The sequence below is a fragment of the Pezoporus wallicus genome, unplaced genomic scaffold (assembly GCF_028554395.1).
Source record: "Pezoporus wallicus isolate ANWC-B61680 ecotype Strahan unplaced genomic scaffold, APGP_CSIRO_Pwel_v1 contig_5485, whole genome shotgun sequence".
Lineage (NCBI taxonomy): Eukaryota > Metazoa > Chordata > Aves > Psittaciformes > Psittacidae > Pezoporus > Pezoporus wallicus.
The window spans coordinates 6,660,882-6,683,953 of NW_026641550.1; the positions used below are offsets into that span (position 1 = coordinate 6,660,882).

The following is a 23,072-nucleotide window of genomic DNA, read 5'->3' on the forward strand; positions in this document are numbered from 1 at the left end:
CACAGAGCAATGGACCAACTGACATTTTTCAGTTGCCAGCCTGCTGCCTTACAGTGTTCACAGGCTCATTTTTGGATATTGTTGCAAACTCTCACTCAGTTTCAGGTCCAGACAGCCCCCTGACACCTGTTATCTCACAGTTCTGTCTCAAAGGCACTCAGCTGCATTTAAGCAGCCTGAAGTTCATGATATTTTCTGATCACAGAATCACAGAATCGTTTAGTTTGGAAAAGACCTTTAAGATCATCAAGTCCAACCATAAACTTAACACTGCCAAGTCCACCACTAAACCATGTCCTACAGGTATCTTCAGGGATGGTGACTCAACCACTTCCCTGGGCAGCCTGTTCCAATGTTTGACAACCCTTCTGGTGAAGGAATTTTTCCTAATATCCAATCTAAACCTTCCCTGGTGCAACTTGAGGCCATTTCTCCCTGTCCTTTCACTCGTTACTTGGGAGAAGAGACTGACACCAACCTCACTGCAACCTCCCTTCAGGTAGTTGTAGAGAGTGATAAGGTCCTGCATGAGCCTTCTCTTCCCCAGACTAAACAACTCCAGTTCCCTCAGCTGCTCCTCATAAGACTTGTGCTCTAAATCCTTCAAAAGCTTCGTTGCCCTTCTTCGGACATGCTACAGCACCTCAGTGTCTTTCCTACAAACCTCTCTAGGTATCCTTGTACCACTTCACTTTCCTCACTTGTGTTTGCCAAAACCCCCAGGTCAACAGCCCCTGCAATATAAAAATAATGCATTTGAGATTCAGTTCTGCCCCAGGGCCAGTGCATTCAGCTGTAAGAAGGCCCAGAGCCACCTAAGGATCCAGGGAATACAGAAAACTACATCTCCCAGCCTCTATGGAAGAGAAATAGAACCAGAAATGCACACTATTGCACACCTCTAGACTGGCTAACACAAGGCACAGACTCTCCAGCAGTTTATATTCTGTGCAAGAACCAGACTCCAGTAAGCAAAGGCTCATTGCACTTGTTTACTTCAGTACATCTATACTTGTACTAAGAACAGCATCACCCCATAAGGAAGACATTATTGCAGATAGTACTCTGTATTTTGTATAGCTTCTCATCTGGGGATCCTATGACTCTTACTGGAATTCTGCTGTGTCCTAAAATAATGTCCTAAAATCACCAGGCTAGTTTTCAATCCCTGAGGCAGCGTTCATACTCAAACTGCACGAGGTCAGATCCCACTGAGCTATGCTGATGGGACGTTCCCTTTCTCATTTTCATATTCATTGTTTCTGCTGAACACAAATCCAAAACAGTGCACTCCTTCCTCTGTGCTACACAATTGTTCCCCAGGATTTCTGGACTGCTCATCGTCTTCTAAAAGGGAAATCACTGAGGATACAGCTGACTAAAAAGCAGGGCTTTTTGGTTCACAGGTTATTTCAATTTTTCTGATTTTCCTTTGGTCTAAATCAAACTACAACCAATGATTTTTGAATTCTGAAAGTTAGCAGAGACAGTTTGTCTCTGAGGATATCTCAAGTGAACCACGTGAATGTCCAAAGCTGGAAGCCTGCACCATCTAACATCCCTGTCCTGGGACATACCCCATGTGAAATCTGCTTGGCCTTAGCAAAGATTCATCAGATCTCAGATGTTGTGAACAAAACAATTGTGGCACAACACCATCTTCTGACAGAGCTTTGCTACCTGGAATGCCCCGGACCCCACTGACATGGACTATGATCACACAACAGAGATTGAAGAGTAGTAAATCAAAAGGTTGGTAACAGTTCATTAGCATAATTGTTGATTAGGTGTGGGATGTCGCCTGTGTGCCTAAAGCAGAAGGACCCTTCTTCTGCTAAATATACTGCCCATGAAGAGCTGTACTGGACCAGAAGACAATACATAGAGTGCTCAAGTCCAATTAAAAACCAGCTAGAGTCCTGGCTGAAATCATTTTGTGTGATTCTGCACTGCTGTAGACTGAAGCATGCAGTTCACATCAGGCCCTGGATTTGTCCACTGCTTAAAAGTCTTTCACTTTTCTCTCCATTTGCCCTCACTATGAGTCTGCATTTAAAAAAAAAAACCATAAATGACTAAACTAGTAATCTGGGATGTGGGGTATGGTTTGGTCTTCCCTGATTTTTTTTCCACAAAGCACAAAATTGCTACAGCTAATACTGGCTGTTAGATTGAGAATTTATGTGCTATCTAAGAGGAATAAAAGCCAAATACCAATTAGGTCACTTTGGAAGCACACAAATGTGTCTGAGCTTCTGTGCTAATGAAGCTGACCAGACATTACTGCAGATTTGTCTCTCTGGGTCGTAGTCCTACTGTTGCATAGCAGTGAGTTGAAGTTGCAGAACCTATACTATTGACAAACAAATGAAGCACTTGTTACATCACTATGTTGAAAAGCTACAGTCTAAGCAAATGAGACCAGAATAAATGAATGTGTCTGTGTAGTTAGGTAGGAGGAGACTTTTGAAGACTGAAAATACCGGAATACTAGAGGTACATGAACGTAATGATCTTAGAGAAAGATCTCACTGATGGTCTCTACTTCCAATCAGAAAATGCTTGCAAAGCATTGGATTAAGGTGCAGTTGGTTACACTGCAAGTTTAAAACTGTGGTAGCAAATATGGAATACTTTCTGCAAGGAGAGATGGAGATAGGCAGTGCTAAAAGAACAGTTTGGCAGCTGCCAACATAAGCTGGTAGTATTGCACTTAGAAAGTAATAATGAAAAGGGAAAAAAAAAGTAAGCATTTGAGGTCTCTGAATGCAGCACTGGGGGTCTCAAAAGTTACCAACTAGCTTAGATTCACCTCTGGAAAAAAAATACATTTTCTCTGTGCTTACAGGAAGGTTATTCCGTGGCCTAATCTGAATGCTGATTCCATTCATACTGCTGACACAGCTACAACAAAAAAGACAAGCCTTTCTTAAACCATGTGTATACAAAAAAGGACTAACTTAAATTTTAAAGTCTTCTTTACAGATTGCCTATTATGAAATACAAAATATGGGAAATTATAGTTAATCTAAAACTATTTTAGTTCTAGAATCATAGCCACTCAAAGCTGAAATGCATCTTACTGGTGGTCACTGAAGTTACCCGTATTGTGTTCTTACAGACACTGGATGGGATTCTGCTTATCAGCTTTAACTATCAAGGCAGGCATGTTGTGTAAGGTGTCTTTCTAGGCTCTCTTTACAGTAAATGGCAGAACCTCTAGAGTACATTCTTCACATCTATTAATGTCTTCTATTATCTAGTCTTCTAACATCTATTAATAGGTAGGAAGAATTCCTCAGGGGAATCTCTTTCTTCATTTACAATGAGAGAATCAAGACTCAGCTGAGAGCAGATGCTCACCTTTTACATTTTTAGAACTGAGTCTGGTTGATGCTATCCATTGCATCTTTCATCCCTTGAAAGGGTGACATGTGGGATTGGACTGTACTAAGCATTTGCAGATATAATGGCTGTGTCTGCATTACTGTTTTAATTCACAGTGGGACTATATTCTTTCTTTAAATCAGTCCCATTTACTATACTGTGACTCACATTGTAGAGAAGTCTTAGGGTATACAAAATGGGTATCTTTCTGATGAAGTGAAATGGAAGATACACTCCCAGACAGCACCTAAACCGCAGTTTACAGCTAGTCCAAAATAGTCCCCAACAAACACATGTAGTGTGAATGTCAGTCCTCAGCACCAACTGTTTTGCTCTACAGAACCATTCCTATTAGGCTGCACTACTTGCCAACATACACAAGGACAGCCAATTCAGATCAACTCCATGTTTCAAACTTGCTTGTGAAAAATACAGCGTAGGTATGATGGTGATTTTGAGCTCACAGAAGAAAAGAACAGAAACATAGACCCTGGAATAAAGGTCGTAGTCATGCTGTTCTGGTTGCAGCTGAAAAAAATGAAGGGGCTGCTGATGCCAAATGCTCTCAGCTTTCTGTTACTGCTCCTATGCCAAAGGTTGCCACCCCCTCAGTTAGCATAACTTAAAAGGGTATTTGTTCTCTTGCCATGTTTTTTTCATAATAGGTCAGGTTGATTTAAACAGTATAATAGTGAGGTCTGAATTGTGTTGCCACCCATCAACATAAAAACTCTTCAGTAAACAACCTTACCCTCAAGCCCATGTAAAATTAGCTTAAAAATACATAAGATCTTAAAAAACTGTATTTTTATTTACCTGCTGGTTTTTGTGCCTTTGTGATTCATGCTGGAAGGTTTCTGAACAACGATTCTGAGAAAATACCCATTCTCTCAAATTAAAGCTGAGGTTTTCAAGTAATCATTGGCTAAGCAGCCAAAGTTTAAGCAAGCCACTCAGTTTAGTGTGATTTCACAGGCAAATCACAAGAATTATAACTGCCAGAAGTTTGGCCATTCTCCTGAATTAAATCCATGTGCCCCAGTCCTGTTAAACCTGTCATTTGGGGAAATTCTTATGTGAGTATTACAAAAATGAGAAGAAGAAAATCTGTTTGGTGCAGTCTGTTGAAATACTGGTATGCCAGGTCATTTTATGAGACTGGGCTGAGACATTGAAGTCAAAGCATAAGGCAGTTCTTGTTGCTTGCTGTAACTTTCTTGGACTGTTGTCACTTATCATTGCTGTAGTCTACTATTGATTTTCTAATAAGAATTGTAAGACTTGGATCAAAGCTGGCTGGTTGTTCAGGTATTAATATCTTAAAAGACCATCTGATTTTAATAATTCATAGAAAAGGACAAAGGCATACTGGGAGTTACTTTTGATATTTCTAAATTGTTCCACTGTTGCATTTTTAAACATTTCAGCAAAACTGGTATTATAATAGAAGTGGTGTTTGTACAAAGACTCTTAAATTTTTGTTAAACAAATGTGCTGTGTATTAAATGACATGAAATTTTATCTAGCACATGCCAAAGGCATGCTGAAGATTTTTCCAACAGCTCTGATTCATCTCCTTGAATTCATTTTGTCTTAGAGATAAAGTATAGACAATAATGTTATTACCAATCAGCTGTTTTAATATTCATTGCAATAAAGAGATTATTCTTGTAGAACTCTCAGCACAACTGGTTCTGCATTGTAGAGCCAAATAAGACTGATTGATTGATTAATGCCAGAATTAATGAACCTTTCTACACCCATATGCCATATACACTATCATGCATCTGCAGTTTAATCACTAACTAGAAATTTAGAACTGATTGCAGGGAGACAGGACTCAATGAAGATATTCCTTGCAGGCTGGTATTCCTTGGTATCCAACCCTAACACAGAAACTTGGATCATGAGAAGCTTGCACAAAAACTCATGCACATTTTGTGCAGCCAGGCATGCAGCAGCCATTGCCGAACAAGCTGAGAGCACAGCAAGGGGAAGGCAGGCTGGACTGATCTGCCCATCTCATGTGAGACAGAGCTCAGCAAAGCCTCAAGCTCCTCTTGGCTCTTTCTGGTGTCACTGCAGTGCCAAATGAATGACTGCTTTGAGCCACTTTCCTTAGCAATATATATATCACCTTTAAAGTTCCCATGGGACACTTTTTCTGTGAAATTACATAAATCCACTACATTTTTATAAACACTTGATTGACTGAACAGGTTAAGTGCTGTGTTATGAGGGATAGAAATTCTGTCTGTACCACTGATAGAAAACCCACACAAAAGTGGTTAGGAGTTTTTCTAGGAGGAGTAGGAGGAGGTGTGGGTCTTATGGTACCATTAAGGAAAACGTTTGGCCCTAATTTTGCTGCCTTATCAGTCGATATCGAAGTGTTCTACAGAATAAAACAGTTCCTTGTATGGGGAAGTTGAAACACAGAAAGGTACCAGCTTTCCTGAAACCTGATGATAATTTGGTGGGAGAGCTGCAAAGAGAACCCCCATTTATGGACTCCCACTTCTGTGCCCTATCCACAGAAACGTGCTGCTTCACAGTGCTGTCTAGATATACCAGGCATCTGTCAAGCTGTATTTTTAGCCCTGATATTCTCTCTGGCTGGAACTGGGCCATGAAGATTCACAGTAAGCTAAGGACTGTAAATATCCCTTAAACTTTATGGGAGGAAAAACTGGCATAATATCAAAGCAGAACAAGCACTTTCTTAAATTTCAGTTTTCTTAACTACTGTCATACTTGAAAGATTTCCCTGCAAAATAAGAAAGAACGACCAGCTGCAGCATGCTGTAAACAAGCAAAAATTAGAAAGAAGAATTCTTGCAGACTTTATCGTGTTATGGCAACAAAATAGCTTTTGAGAACTACAAATCATGGAGGTTTCAGGGCTTTTTCAGACTGAATGACTTACGCTGGTCATTAAGCCATCAACAAAAACTCTTTAAGTCTCCCAGCAAGACTGTAAATATTTGTTTTCTTCCAATCCATTTTGTTGTAGGAAAAGACCAAGTATCCCCATGCGTTACAGATGCATAGGCCTTTCTCAAAATTACATAACCACTAAAATATTTAGGCTCCATAGTTGGATTAAAATTCTTTTTAAAATGCAGATCCTCTTTTTGTCATCTTGTTTGGAGTCTTTTGACCTATGCTGAGCCATAGCAGACATGCTTATTTTAAGGTAACATAAAATTCTGAAAGCTGAGGTCTTGTGGAAGGATGGAAAGAAATATCTCACAGATGACAGAGATGAAGCACGACATCTGTGCACATCATCTGCTATGTGTCATGACAGCATTAGTGCTCAAGAATATGAGGATTAGTTGTCTCCACCAAGCACTTAGTTCCATTAAATAAGTAGTCCTGAGAAAAGGTGAGAAAAAAAACTGAAAAAATTCTGTTCAGCTACATCCTAAGTGATTTTTGAGTAAAGTGCCAGGGAAAATCTCTTTGGTGGGACATCATATAGGTTCTGCAGGCATCCTTTTGCAGTAAAGAACAGGACTGATTTTATAGAAACATTCTGTAAGATTGCAGGGTACAGCGGTTGTTTTGCTTGTAAACTAATGACTCCTTGCCCTTGAGTGTGCTGTTTCTGAGTGGTGGAAGAATTCTTCCCTGTAAGTTAGTGCTCTAAATTGTTTTTTCCAGTGTGATTAACATTCACTTTGCACAGGAAAGAGGCTGCATAGCTTCTACGTTCATTCTGCCTTTCTCTTCACTCCAGACACTGTTCCTTCCGCTCAACAGTCATTCCCCTGGATACCATTCATTTCTGTTTAATGCAGGAGAATTTCCCCAAGCCATAGCTTGCAGGCAGTATGTTTCCCATGAAATCCTTCCACAGTACTTGCAGCCAAAGGAAATCAAAACACTAAAACTTACCGATAGGGAAAGCTGAAATTGGTATTGCCTTCAGTGTATTACTTTCTCGGTCTTGTTGCCAGATGATAAGAGGCCACTTACTTAACCCACCAAGTAATTTGTGTTTCCTATAGAAAGAACAACTTGGTTAATAACTTAAAAACTCAAGCCAGTATAAAGCCTCCCAAAAAGTTCCAGGGATATTAGACGAAAAATAGAAGCATTCTGCTAACTCTGAGCTATGGGGTCTCCATGGGTCTTAACCTGAGCAGCATGTAAAAATGCTGCCAGTGCTGAGAAAAATTTTTGCTGTAGCACATTATTAATAGTTAATGTTTGTGCATTTTGCCAATGCAACCAGAGGAAGATAATTAAATTGTTACTTTAATGTAGAGAATATGCTGACCTTTCTTTCCAGCTGTTAAATCAATGGGCAGGAGGACAATGTTAAACCACTGGGTGATTTTGGACCACCCATTGTAACAGCAGTGTCGTCTTGTCTTTTTTTTCCCCAGAACGAGGTGGCAATGCTTCTCAAGCCAATATCAGAGAAGATTCAGGAAATCCAGAACTTCAGAGAAAGGAACAGAGGGAGTAAAATGTTCAACCACCTCTCAGCCGTCAGTGAAAGCATACCTGCCCTTGGGTGGATAGCAGTGGTGAGTGACACACGGGATGGTTGGAAGGGTTGTAAATGTGCTTCTGGATGGCGTGGCCCAGAATAGTTTCAAATCTTGCAGAACTCTGCAGTCTCATCTGCATGGTTCTTCAGTCTACTACACCCAAGAAGGTGTTCTGTAATATACCTGATACATCAGGGAAAGTATCTGACTAATTTTTTACTTCCTTTCTCCTTCTGTTATTTCCTGCTACCATGGTTTGATGTTCCTAGTCTCCTAAACCAGGCCCTTATGTCAAGGAGATGAATGATGCTGCTACCTTTTATACTAACAGGGTATTAAAGGACTACAAGCACAGGTATGTTGCCAAGCCCCACTATCTAGTAGCCAGAGAACAGAGTATTAACCATACAGACAGGGTTCACAATGCCATCACAGAAAGCATTTTGTAAACTAAAAAGCATTTGATAAAATCTGCTTGCAGTAGTATATTTTCTTCTCCTCATCTTTGACCCGCAGCATGTTGCAGTGAGAATGGCAGCAGCACCAGCGGCGCTGGTTTTCCATCTCTGCAAGCGACAGGATTCTGGCATTACAGCATCATAAGCTTATATGTAAACGTATATTTACATATCAGTGTGTGGCCAACTAGCTGCTGTGCATCTTTGTCTCATTTGTGCACTCATACTGTGGCTGTTCTTGCTCTTTGCTTGAAAGTGTGCACTTAGGTGGTAGATATATGCAACAGAGCGTTTAAATTTCATAGCTACCAATTTGATTTTTTTTTTCTGTACCACTGGATTGTTTTTAAGAGCACAAGGAATTCATTAAAAAGTTCTGTGAATGAGATTTGTGAGCTGACAGCAAAACAGAAAAAAATACAGGTCCTTTCTATGCCCTCTTAGAAAAGTCATGTATAAATCACGTTGATTTGAAACTTTTGGAAGCCACATTTTGGATCTTGGTTTTTCTATCCCAGTGAAGAACAGTATTTGCTATTGAGTTTTTCCTCTTTAGTGAGGAAAACTTTATCTATATAAAACCCGGTTGTATAGATTTCTATTTATTGTCTAGGTTTAAATATATATTATGTATTATATATAGTATTTTATATTTTATATATATTATGTATTATTCCCAAAGCCTTAGTTTACCTACTGAAGGTAGTACCCCCTGGGGTTACTGAAGATATTTAGAATACAGCTTTAGTACTTCTGAAGAAGAAAATGTCTTACCTAACACTATAAACAGGTTACATTATTTAGGTATTTAGTTCTTCCCCTAATAAGGAATTTGTTTCCTGTTTTTCACAATGTCTTCCAAAGTAGTGGAAGGCTTTCCCTTGACTTCAGTAGGCTTTGGATTAAACCTGTTGACTCAGATCCTCAGCAGTATTAAGAATCAAACTCCAAAGGAAATAAATACGAGGTAGACACCCAAATCCTTGCAAGCATCCAGTCCATAGCCATCACTACTTAGTAATAATTTTTCATAACTAAGGACTTAATCTTACAAGCAGTTTCTCTCTCTCTCTCCATATTTCTTGTTTTCACTTACTGTCCCATAAGAAGACTAAGCCTTCCAGATAATGTTTCCAGAGCCAACTGTGACTTGTACTTGAAAAATTCTTGATGTATAAATATTTTAGTCTGATGACTATAACATGATCCAGTATTACCCTGGCTACATTTGAACTTGGAAACTAGAATGCTTTACAGAACCCATGGATGTTTAATTTTCTAAAATTCAGTACCCTGAAACTGGGTCTGAGAGGCTGCTGCACAATTCCATGTACCTTTAGTGCTGCTTCAGTTGGCTTGGAGCCTGATTGGAATGATGACGCACCTTCATGAATCACTCTGTGCTAGAGGCATCCTTTGCCTTTGTTTGTCTATGGAAGGATCTAAAAGCTTTCCAACGTAGTAGGCTTCAGTATTTTCAGCACTGGGCTGGCTGGCTGTCTGCTAACTGATTTGTCCATGGCTTTAAGGCAGACATTGGGTTTTACCTGCTTTAAGCAAGAATAGCAGTGCTTTCAGGTTTTAAGTACATTCACACATATAAGTATTGTCTCTGTTTTTACAGTGACACACGCCATGTTGATTGGGTGAAGTCGTATCTGAACATCTGGTCTGAGCTTCAAGCTTATATCAAAGAGCATCATACCACAGGTCTCACCTGGAGTAAAACTGTAAGTACTCTTTCCTTCCTCATGATGACCATAGCCAGTAACCAGATTGACTTTTAATGCAGGTCATTAGCTCAGGAAAAATAGAGTCCAGGGCAAAAGTTATGGTCCATGGACTTCCCAGCCAAGACAGTAAAATTTTGAAAGACATGTAGATGTGTCAGGCCATTCAGGTACAGGTTTGGCAGAAGAGGGAAGAATGATTTGGGATGATTATAGCCATAATTTCCAGCTGCAGATGGTGAGGAGAGGCAGACGGTTCTCCAGGCCTGCTCCAGTATAAGGTAGAAACAAAAACAAACCCCAGAAATTTGAAGGATATGCCAGACTAAAGGAAAACTGGGGGAACATGACAGGGAAATGAGAAGAAGCGTGGAAAGAATCTAAAGAAAAGAGATACAGTAACAGGAAAAAGTAGCACAAGAGATACATACCTATTTCTTACTTCATAGCTAGCTATCTGTATAAAACTTTTATGCATACAGAAACAATTTCTGAAATACATATAAAGTAAATATAACTATGCCTAATTATGCTCTCTATTTTATAAACATCTCTATATAAACATCTTCTGTGTGTTACATGTGAGATGCATAGAAAGATGATGGCCATGAATACTGTTTTCTAGAAGATGTATAAACATGAAGAATTAGTTTTCTTTTGGGTATAAAAGTAAGAGTTTATGTTCACTGTCTACACTGATGTAATATTCTGTATCATTCTAGTAACATGCTCATGTGTATGATCAGGTTAGGAGAATTGCTGAAGTATATTAAAATGTAATCACCAAGCTCTTTGCTGTTATCATCTCCTAAACTTACCAGTGCACTCACATACATGCACATATGCAGTCTTTCACCCCAAGTTTATAATTTCTTATATATAGGTTTTGGTTTTGGTTTTGTTTTTTTTAATTGAATGATGTATAGGCCACCAGATAATTTAATTACCAGACCAGCCTATTGTTAAGAACTCAGGAAGTAGGGAAGTGAGGTAGAGCTTTTGGATGGAATGTATTTTAACATGGAATAAGGGATGGAAGACCTCTCCTATGAAGAAAGGTTGAGAGACTTGGGCTTGTTCAGCCTGGAGAAGAGAAGGATCCAGGAAGGCCTTATTGCAGCCTTTCAATATATAAAGGGGGCTTATAAGAAAGACGGAGAAAGACTTTACCAGGTCCTATAGTGAGAGGACAAGGAGCAACAGTTTTAAACTGAAAAAGGGTAGATGCAGATTGAATATGAGGAAGGAATTTTTTATGATGAGGATGGTGAGGCAGTGGCACAGGTTGTCTGAAGAAGCTGTGGCTGCCCCATCCCTGGGAGTGGTCAAAGCCAGTCTGGATGCGTTTTTAAACAACCTGGTCTAGTGAAAGGTGGCCCTGTCTGTGGCAGGGGGATCGAACTGGTGATCTTCAAAAGTTCCTTCAAACTGAAACTGTTGTGTCATTCTGTGGCACCTGGAAAAGTTACTTTATCTCCCCATGTATGGAGCTCATAACCATGTAAGAGAATGTATGTTGGGGAGATAACCATGTAAGAAAATGTATGTTACTTGTACTCAGCAACAGATTATGCAACTTTCTCTTCACATCTTGTACAATTAGGTATTATCGTACAAGGCCTTACAGTACTCAAGTATTCAAGTGCAAGTTTGAACACAGGAGAGAAGATAATCTGTCTGTACTTCTTAGTTTGAAGTAATGCAAAAATGCTTAAACATGATAAATTAGAAGACTGGAATTGTCTGCTTCCTTGTAGGTTTCTGTAGTAAAAGATTAAAATATTAAATGTGATTCTCTTCCTTAATTTCGTACAAAATTTCACACTTGCTGCATTCTACTCTATTATAATCAGCAATGTGAGAAGACTTAATGTTTTTTAAATTATTAGATAAGGAAAAGAAGTTGTAGTACCTTGTTAGCCGAATTAGCGTGAGAATCTGGGACAGATTTAGTTTTGCTAATACAGAGAAGGAATCCTCTTCATCTTTAATAGAACTTTACATGTATGGAAATAGTGTTGTAAGATAGATAAAAATTTGTTATAGCCATTTGATTAAACTGGAGGAACTCTCAGTGCTGATGGGTACTGGTAAGTCTTACTCAGAAGTGTAACTGTTGCAAATTATATTTGACTGGTCTTATACTCATCTTTCTATTTCCCATTCTTTCCCATAATTCTCATTTTATCTTATACCCATTTCTATTTCCTGTTATTTCCCATTCATCTTTCTGTTTATCCATCGCATCTTTTTATTTGCCTCTCTTCAGTTTTGCAAAAAATTGCTGAATACAAATCCGGGTGTGAGTTGTTAATATTAAGCATAGCTTCCTGCCAGCAGCGCTCATTCCATCATGAGTGATAAGCCCATTACAGCATCTGAAGTATTGATTTCGCTCATTTCAGATATCACTCAGATCTGGAAGTTGACTTGGAAGTATGGCTCATTTAAATTATCATTCATATAATGTATGTCAGAAATATTAAATTCAATTACTAACACATTGTTATGGATGTATATTTTTTTAAAGTTTTACTTCATGTAAAATTACATGGGGTTTTCACTTCATGATTTATTTCATGTTTTACTTCATAATTCTATGTGAATTTAAGGAAATTAGAATCCATCAAATTAGCAGGTTGTTTAAATAGCTTGTTGTTTAAATGTTGTTTAAATATTTCTGTGAAGCTTGGTAACAGATATATTTAAGAAAGCAAGAGTTACCCAAGTGATAATTTCATTTTTATTATACATTTTAAAGCGAGAGTGAAAGTTGCAGATTCATGCTGTGTGAAGTGAAGCATAAAGGTCTGCAGAATCAGGGCCTAGACAGAAATAGATATAAAAGCTGTAGATATATGCCAGACACAGTTGTTAATCATTGCGCACAGCAGCTTCTACTTACATGCATAAAAGAAAAAAGCAGGCATTTGGCAAAGCATTAAGAAAGTGGCACATTTATGAAAGGGAAAGGTTGATGCAGAAATGCTATTTTACTGGAAAGAGAGAAAGAAAGTCAGGTTTTGGCCTATATAAAAGATATGAAAGTACATTATACCGATAGTTTACCCTTCACAGCTGCAGAAGTCAACAGAGCATTGCTTGAAGCTTTATATAAAAAGCTATTAAGTAACACATTTGGCTGTTTCTAAAGAGAGTAAAGAGTCAGGGAGAACAATAACTATTGCTTCTTTCAGAGCTGTATTCTCATAGCTTGAACTGCAACAAAACCCCAGGAGCATCTGTCTGCACGCAACTATGCTTGGTTTCCAAAAAGGAGGGGACAGGAGTTTTTAATGGGAAGTTGGCCTCTTTACCTATAGGTTCTGTATGCAATGGTGCACATGGTTCTGGCCATGCTTTATGGCAGTATCCCAAAGCTGTGCCCTCCTGTACCCTTCCATCAAGCTGCACAGGGCAGCTGCAGTTAACCTTGGAACATATCAGTAGTGCATACAGTAAAGTGTTCCTGGCTCTGGCAGTAAGCACGCAGGCAGACATTTTACAAGAAAGTGAAAGAAATGTCTTAATAAATTACAAGACAGACATTAAAACAGATGCAAAAGCTTGAAATAATAGCTAAGCAGTAGGCTCTGGCAATAATGGTTACCTCTATCAGCTTCATAATAAATTTATGATAAAAGCAGATGCTTACAGATCTTTGAATCTAGCACAATGCTTTCTTCTTATTCACTTTGGAGTGAATAAGGTGTGTGACAATATTTTACCACTTGAGAACATTGAAATGTGTGGGAATGTGTGAGGAGAAAGCCAAGAAATCAGTGGTGTTAAGGACCTTGAGACCTTTGTGTATCAGAGCATGTTTTGCTACCGTATGAAGTAGTGGTACAAAACTGGGCCTTATGTAAATTACAGGCATTTCAAGACATGATGGATACAGTTAGGGTATTTGTTGGTACAGTGCTCACAGAAGAAAACTAAATATTTAAAGCATGTATGTTTGTGAGGAGGATTGTCCCAGAGAGTAAAAGGTTCCATTCTGTATTTTCACCATGATCTGAAGTATTCATTTCCATTAACTGGTTGTAGATATGTCAGAAAACGTATGCTTGTCAGTGGAAGTCAGATGGATCTACAGTATTTCCTTAAGTGTAATTTTGTAGCTCATTACATTATATATGATCCACCTTCTGCCACACATACCCTGTGGTGAGTGGCAGCTCACTATACTCACTATGCTCACTAAATCTCAAGTTAGCCATCCTGAAAATGGGAACAGCAGCAATTACCAACCTAATGGAAATTTGCAGATTTTAATTTGCTACCAGATACAATATTCTCAGATGTCAATGAGTCCTATGCAAAAGCTGTTATTATAATGAAATGTTTTAAATGCCCAGTGTAGCATCTTACCCATGCAGCAACTGTCATTTTTTTTGCTACAACTTTCTGACTTCACATGAAATCTATATCTGTAACAGTAATCTGTGTCTTTTTTCAGCTCTTACTGATAAACAGCAAGTGCCCTGTCTTTTTGTTTGCTTGTTTTGGGTTTTTTTTGCCTACAGAAGAGACTCTATTGAAGCATGGCTCTTTTTTCCCCCTCTGCTGTTTTTTGGTGGTCCAAAGAAATGAACAGCTGTAATATAAGTTCGCAAGAATGCCTAATAAAAGTTTGTTTGCTACAAGGACTGCATGAGTAAGCTGGAGGAAGTGAAACTTTTGCTCCTATTTCTGCAGGTTAACTTTTCGGCAAGAAAACAACCAGTGATAATGGGTGATTGCTGTAGTTTCCTGTACATCAAATAAGTGTTAAGAAACAAATCTTGCTCAAGGATAATTGTCTGAATGTTTCTGTCAGTTGCAGGTAGATCTGTAGTTAGATTCTTTGTATACAATAGACATTTTAGAACAAATTTTGCCAGCAGGATTTTTTACAAAGAGGAAATATTTACAAACTAGCAGTGAATTTCATTATAGTGTTTAGTTTCTAATTTCACTCAAGTGACAAATGTCTCCCCCTCTTTAAAAATCAAAATATATTCTTAGGTGGAAGTCTGCATCTTTATATCTCAGAAGCAGCTGAGATTTATTTATATCCTGTTCCCATTTAAGCCAATACAGTATCTTCCAGTCTTTTTTTTCCTGAAACATCTTTTAGAAACATTGCTAACTCATTAGATAGCACTCTAAAAACACTTTTTAAAAACTGAAATTCTCCACAGGCTGCACACCAAGAAGCACCATCCTAATTCCTACGTTAGCGTAATTGAGTAATTTATACTAGTTGTCAGTACAAACTTTGGCCGTTTCATTCTAAATAATCACCTCCAGGCATTTTCTTACAAAATGGCCCTGTCTCCCTCCTGTACTACCAAAATATTTCCCAGAAATACATCATCTCACTACATAGTGAGGTGAACAAGCTGCAAAAGACCAACTTGTGCAGGCAAAAGCCTCCTATTATCCTTCCAGTATCTCTTCTCTGCTATATTTAGTTTGACCCACTTACCAAGCAGCCACTGTCTGAGCCACCTCACTAAAGCTAAAGGTCAAAACTGTAGTGCCAAATTCCAGCCACAGCCACAACTGCACTCCCAGGGGCCTTACTCAGATAGAAGTAAGGGCAGCACAGATGTACTGATTTAAATGCCTGTATCTTGGATAAGATGCAGACATTTTCAGAGTGGTCAGTTTTTCTTAGTCATAGCCTTTCCTCTCTTTTTCTGTCCCCTTCCATTCCTTTCTCTATTTCCATATACTTTTTACTTGAAAAGTTTGCATCCTTTAACCTCTGCTGTTTCTTTCTCAGACAATAGGCAATGCTCAGGTTTTTGGTACACTGTCAATTAAGAAACTGGCCATCCTGGCAACTCTGCAATAGTTGCCTCTTTGGTGGAGACTGCCTCAATTATATCCAAGTCCCTTTGAAAGAAAGCAGTTTTACTCCCTTACCCCAACAATGGCTGACAATGTTTGTCTTTACTGGGTATCAACAGTGTCCTTTTAACCTCACTACCAAACACCATTCAGATGCATTAAGGGAGAACCTAGGAGAGGCTTGTTTGACAACAGCTGTCAAATGCAACCTGACCTGTAACATAATGCAGCCTAGTTCCAGCAGAAAAGGAGAATTGCAAGTATGTAAAATAGATAAAAAAGGAAGAGATACATCTATTAAAACTTTATTATATTGCTAAAGGGATTGATCTTCTTTTTACTGAATGTTTATGTAACTAAAAGATGCTTTAATGTGTCTGTCGGAGTACATTACTTGTTGACAATTACATTATCAGTTCTCAAATGATTTAGAAGACCTTGGCTGTGTAAAACATTGAGTAACTGTGAAGATGTAAGCACCATTTTAAATCCTGAACAGGTGATAAATGGCAGAAGGCTTCAAAGTTTGAAAACTCAAAAGATAAATAATTCTCCTGAGGCCCGGTAACTAGAAAAGAGCTTGGCCTGGTTTTTGTGGTTTTGTGTTTTAACTCACAAAGATTACAGGCCCTGTAAGTCAGCTGTTTCATCTACTAAATTGCAGATCTCAGGGCAGCATAACCCCTTGCAGACAGGTGGCTTAAATACGGTAGGTAATAGAACTGTTGTGCTAAGCTACTTTTACACAAAAAAAAACCACCTTAACAAGAGCTCTGTGCCCCTGAGTCACAGTCCACCTGTTCCCAGAGGTTGATATGTGATATTTTGAGCTTCATGATTCTTCTCTTTGGCTGTGCATATGTATGAAAAGAACAATACAGAATGCTGTAATCATTTGAGGTGTGAAACTAGGATTACTGTAAAGGGGGAGAGAGAGAAACCAGGGGTATCTTTTTTTTTTGAGAAGAATTTAGTTCCCATTAGGATTCCTGTTCATCTGCTCCCATGAAAAGGCGGCTTTTCAATAAATTAAGAAAGGGATTTTATGCCTCGGTCTAAGCCACCTGTTACCTCAGCCACAAACAGATACTTCCCTCTTAATAGGAATGACTAATAAAATAGGTACTATATATTACACACATGCATATGTAATATATTTTTATGCATTATAAGAGATTATTATAATCTGTTTGTCTTGAGTAAAAATTACCATTGCTGCTACAAGAAATGTATATTCATTCAAATACTGCTGAGCAGGTTCCCACCACAAGGACTTTGCTCCCCCAGTTTCTGTACTGCACTGTTTCAGACTAAAACTGGATAAACATAGAGGAACATCGCAGGTGTTTGTATAGGGCCTGGCACATAAGTCCCTCATATCCCCAGAGATTCAAGCTTCTGAGTAGGGCTCCATGTTGCTACAATACTACAAATATAGTAACAGTGACACAGAAGGCTAACCCAGGGAATTGTTCAGCAAGCCTGGCTCAGGGAATAGAAATATCTGTGATAAGACATCAAAAGAAATTCTTACTGTTTCTCAGTAGCTGAGTTTAGACCTAAAGACATGTCAAGCTGCATATGGCCATCAAAATTTATTGTCTGTATGGCATTCAGAGCACTTGTGTTACGTACAAACAGCATTTTATTTCTCTAACAAACAAGACTGGCTGTTGCCCTGCGATCCAGGGAAAGCCTTTAGGAGAAGTGTGCTGTAACATGGCTCAGCTTCTCAGAAACAAAGGGCTTCACTCATCTTTACTGTAATTTCAAGGGAATTAAATGAGATTCAAAATAGATGATTTTTAACAGCCAGCTGCCTTAACACAAACACTCATTTCTTTCTTCCAGTGAGCCAGCTAGGTAGTCAGCAAAGAAGAAGAGTACCCTTCTGCCAGTTGTACAAGATAAAGATAGAAATACAACATATTTTGAGGCTGTACTGCAACCTTGCAAACCCTTCTACAGTGATAATAAACATTAGAGAAGAGAAACAGTACACATCTATCAGATCCAGCTCCATGAGCTGCTTCAAACACTGTCACTACAGGAAGCTACTGAGCCACAGCCAATGGGAGGCCCTTGGGCCCCTCTGCAGGTGGTTCTGGGCTATCCAGCAAGGAGCAAACCCTGACCTGTTCCTGTCTCCCCCTTCAGAACATGGTTTAGTTGGAGGCTGAAGACAGTTTTTTTCCCTGGGAGGAAATTTCTGGCATGCTCCATCCCCCACAGATCTGTAACTACATGGCCACAGGAGCCGCATCTCCTGTTCTTGATAGGACCTTACTCAGAGAATTACATTTCCCCATATCAGAAAGCTCCAGGAGCAAGGTTTAAAGCACATCAAGTGCTATGATACACTATGATACACTATGATACAAAGCCAGCAGGTTAAAAGTTAATGGCTTATTTTTGTGTTACATTCTCACCAAGTAAGGCTGACGCTATCTATTCCCCTGATAATTTCTACAAGTGGCATATTTGAAAACGATGGAAAAATGGCCGTACCAACATGTTAATGGGAGCTGTTGGCTATCAGCATAACTTGAGGTGATGTCTATAGACACCACAGCACTGAAAGCAGCAGCTGTTACCAAGGCAAACAGCTGAAATAAAAGGAAGAAAAGCAGCTTGCAAATAACCGCCTCCGCTAGTCCAAATGACTCTTAACACTCTTTGTATAAAGATACGCTGTTGTTAACATCTGCTTGAAGTTAATCTGAAGAGTTGTTTGCAGATAGCAAAGCTGGTAAGCACCTGCTGCTTTAGGATAGATGAACTTTTGTGGGCATATAACATGCTATTTTATTCCCAGCAGCTCTCACAAACACCACTCTATAAAGAACAGAAATGAATGGACTTTGTAAAGGGCACTCTAGTTGAAATTGAACAGGACTATATACAAGTATTACCAGATACCAGAATAGTCTGAGTCTGGTTCAGAAATATTCTAGAGCCTGAGGATCTAAGTGGTCTTAGAAGGGTGACTAAGGAAAGCAAACCAATTGCTAGTGACTTAGGTTGGTAACTTGAAGGTCTATGTAGTAATAGAAGTCAAAACTAATGAAAAAAGAAAGTTCCTGGAACTGCTTCACTGGGCTGACTTGCAAAATGCCCTTTAGCATCAGCGTGTTTGAGTGCAGCACAGGTCCCATCTTTATGGCATGCAGGGAATGCAAGAAGTGCAACATATTTTCTGCATTTCCAGTTTTTTGTGCTTTCTGTCCCCTTGTTAGAGTGTCCCTGAGTCACTCTTCCCATAAAGAATTCCACCTCATTTGAACATTTGTTTGATTTCAGTCAGGTAGATCAAAATGGCAAAGAAAAGGTGACAAAAGCCACAGTTGGACTGAACCCCCCTTTAAAGGACGTCTCTGTATGCCCTCTCATTAGTGAAACTTGTCCGTATTTTCCATGCCATTCCGTTTCAATGGGGAATTGTCCTACTGGATGTGCCCATGCTATAAGATGGTAGCTCTACAGTGGACCAATTAGTCCCTGCCTGTACTTTGGCAAACTTTTTTGCCTTGATTTATCCTTCAATTTTGCCTTAGCCTAATTTATGACTGAAACTGTTTCCAGTTTCCAGAATGGCTGTAAATATTCAGACAACAATTGAAGGTGCTGTGATACAGTATATGTTAGTTTGTGTATCTGTAGCTCAGGTCATAAACTAAACAAGAATTTGTCATACAGGACAACAGTTAACAACAGCAGTCCAGTCCATTTCTTATTTCTGTGACTGCCCACAATTAGGAGGAAAAGTGCGAAGGGTGACTGAATCCCACGCATATCTTCTGAGACCTTGTGACATTTCCTGTGTTCTTAATTAGATCTCATCATCTTTTGAGCTTAGCGGAGCTAGCCACTGAGTTTGGTGGAGGGACCAGGCATTTAAGGGAAAGAGGAGGAAGCATCAGTGAAAGGGATGAATTTTTTTCCTACTCTTGAAACTCACTCAAAGGACTAGAATGTCTTCACTCCTTGGGTCAAGAACTGAGATTTTTTACTAGAGTTGTCTTTTAATCAGTATTGCTTTGGAAGGGAAAGATGCTTCTATTTTCCCAGATTACTTCCCACCTCTGCTCTTTCTTGAAAAGTTAAGACCATTCTTCGGTCATACAAAACCATGTCCAAGCTTGATTGATGTATTTAAAATCCTTCCTTTCTGTCTGTACTTTCACAAGATAGTTCTTTTGGAGGTTTGGGAGAGAGATCATCCAATTACAAAGATAAATCCCTCTGAGTTTTACTTTCCCTCAGTTACACAGACATTCCCATACTTTCACTGCCATTTGGGACGCTGACTTTGAAGCACTATTCATCAAGATCAGCTGGGCCTGGAGTCTCCTGCATGATCTGTGATGGTCTTCCATTTGACACTCTAAGCAAAGAGACTGGCAGAGTGACCCACCACTCCGTGTTGTACACACAATACCCAGATAACTTTTACATCTTTTTTTTCTCTAATGCATCTTTGCAGCCTTTCCAGAATTTAATTGGTAGTAGTTCCAAATGAATATGGGAGTCTTACACACACAAGTTTCTAGAAAATCAGAGCACTATATTTATGCAGGTGGCAGCAATAAGCTATGTTTGGGAAATCAGATGTCAACTTCGAATTCGGGAAATCAGATTTTTATCTCAGACTATAAGTTATTAACCACTACCACTACTCCTCCTATAAAGCATACACTGTACTGGGAACAATGAGTGCCATTTCTGAGTATCCCGAGTATTTTGAAAAGCCCTGCAAATGCAATGTTCAGAATCCTGGATAACCAGGACAAAGTGGATTCAGTTGCTATGGTTGCAGGCAACAGATAGGGAAGATCTCTATTGCACCTCAGACAGCAACAACTGATTGTGCCACTAAATTCACTTATATTCTTTTGGGGTTTTTTATTATAATAATTCACAGTTGTGCTGACTCTGCTGCAGGTAACATTACTGGCATTAGCAGAGGCAGAAAGACCAGCACTGTAATTTGAAAGCCCAGTGAATAAGTTGTTCCTAGCCTAAAACAATGACCTACGACTACTAACTATGTAAGCAGAAACACTCTGAGTTAACTGTATCCATGCAACAATGAAATGTGACTAAAAGCAATCCCAATCAGTTCCGGTACAGCTTGACAATAAATGATAATCAGTTCCAAAAGGGGATTCTTCTTATATGTTTATAATTGATCAAAAAGATTTACTAACATAGAAGAGAGCTCATTCCAGAAACAATAAAACTGTACCACTACACCGATTAAATTACTCACCAAAGTACCGGGAATTCAACAGTCTTTTTAGTGCAGTGCAGTTTTAATGTCACTTATGTGGCAAAGAATTTTGCTATGTATTCATCACTAACATATTCCATAAACAGCTCCTTCAAATGCAACAGTATTTATATGCTGAAGATGTTATGTGCCAAAAGGGGGCGTACATTAAGAGGTTAACTAATATTATTCTTTTTCCATCCTACTCTAATTAGGGTCATAATGATTAAGAGGTTTGAAGGCAGTTACTTACTCAAATGTGCCAAGCTTTCTTTTTCTTTTTTTCTTTTTTCTTTTTTTGACATAAATATAAGAGTATGTGTGAAGAATAAAACCACAAAGAGCATGTTCACCTCAGGCCCCTTCCCATTATCAGTTTGGGATCACAGGCCAGAACAAGTTTACTTTTTAAAAAATAGCTACAGTTTTCACTCATGTGAGATGTATGAACCAGATGGATACTTTGCTGTTTCAGTTTAGCGAAAAGCAGAAAGGAATGGCATCATCAGTGGTTAAATATATCCTCTGAGTCCAGTTAAGCAGTATCTATTTACAGTATAGATTACCAGGGATGCACAACCTGTGTCTCTTAACAAAGGGAGACAATTAGTCACTGACATTTTCCCATTGTATCCGCCCACCTAATATATATGTACTGGTGTAGTGCAGAATGTCTGTATAGCCATCTAAATGCGTCAGAGCCAATCTAATTTTTCACAACAGTTCTTTTAAAAGAGTCACTGATCCACTGTAGAGAGGTGGGATCAGAGTGACACTCAGTGGCAAGAGAGAAAAAGTGATTCTCAGTTTCTCAGTTCTATCTAACATATTACTAGGATGCATAAAATTTTAATCAGATCATTATTCGTATTTTCTGCCCATTTGATATTATTCTATGTAAGCATTATAATTCAGACCTAAAGATGTACTTTTGGTTATGCAAACTGAAAGAAAGATTGGATTATTTACTTTACCAAGGCTGCCCTCACTCATAACTTGTGTGCTGTGATCTCCTGCAACTGAAAAAAAGAAAAATGAATTTGAGAAATTGAACTAATATCTCAAAAAACGAATTTCAGAAATGAGACTTGAATCACCACAGTTTTACATTCTGTTGTATATGAAGCTTTGCAGATGACTGGAACAGTCTGAAGAACAACATTTTACATCTTGCCTACAATGTAGCATGCTGCATATGTATGCATGACAGTTCATGACCCTCACAGTTATTTGGGTTAGATCAAAACATTTTCTGTATGTTTCTGAAAGCAGACTAAGCTATTGCTAAGTGGATTTGGTATCTGAAAAAAAGGGAGACATTTTCCCTTTCATGTAAGAAAACACTGGAATAAATTATGGAATCTTTACTATTAAAGACTTCTAACATCAGTCTTGACAACTATTTTGAGAAATATTTTAGGTAGAGTAGCTCTGCAGTAAGATAGTGCTGTGGACTGTCTAGTCCTTCCAGCCTTGCCTGCTTGGGAGCAGGGGAAGATTCACAGTATTATGTCTGATTGTGGTGCCAGCAATTCTTCTGAGCCAGCAGCTGCCTAGAGTCAGTCAAACTCACAGCATTCAAGGATGCTAGTAAATAAGAGTTATCATAATACAATGTTCCTTGAAACACTGTAAAATAATTTCCATCTATCTCAAACAGGGTCCTGTAGCATCATCCATGTCTATGCGGTCTGTTCTAACAAGCAGCTCCTGCCTCTCCCCACCACCACCACCACCACCGCCACCACCTGGACCTCCCCCCATCTTCGATACAGAAACTGTAAAGGATGAAGGAACTGCATCTCGTTCCGCCCTATTTGCACAGCTTAACCAGGGAGAGGCAATTACCAAAGGTCAGGAGAAATCAAATTTTGGTCCATGAGTC

General features: G+C 38.9%; 1 protein-coding gene across 2 annotated transcripts in view; it reads left to right on the top strand.

Moving 5' to 3' along the window:
• Positions 1–23,072, top strand: part of CAP2 (cyclase associated actin cytoskeleton regulatory protein 2) — a 67,246-nt gene that overhangs the window by 35,736 nt on the left and 8,438 nt on the right. For both annotated transcript variants that reach the window (XM_057424363.1, XM_057424364.1), the window contains exons 5-8: positions 7,782–7,925; positions 8,159–8,244; positions 9,972–10,077; positions 22,848–23,040. In XM_057424363.1, the coding sequence (XP_057280346.1) occupies positions 7,782–7,925; positions 8,159–8,244; positions 9,972–10,077; positions 22,848–23,040 (529 nt within the window). The remainder of the gene's footprint in view (positions 1–7,781; positions 7,926–8,158; positions 8,245–9,971; positions 10,078–22,847; positions 23,041–23,072) is intronic.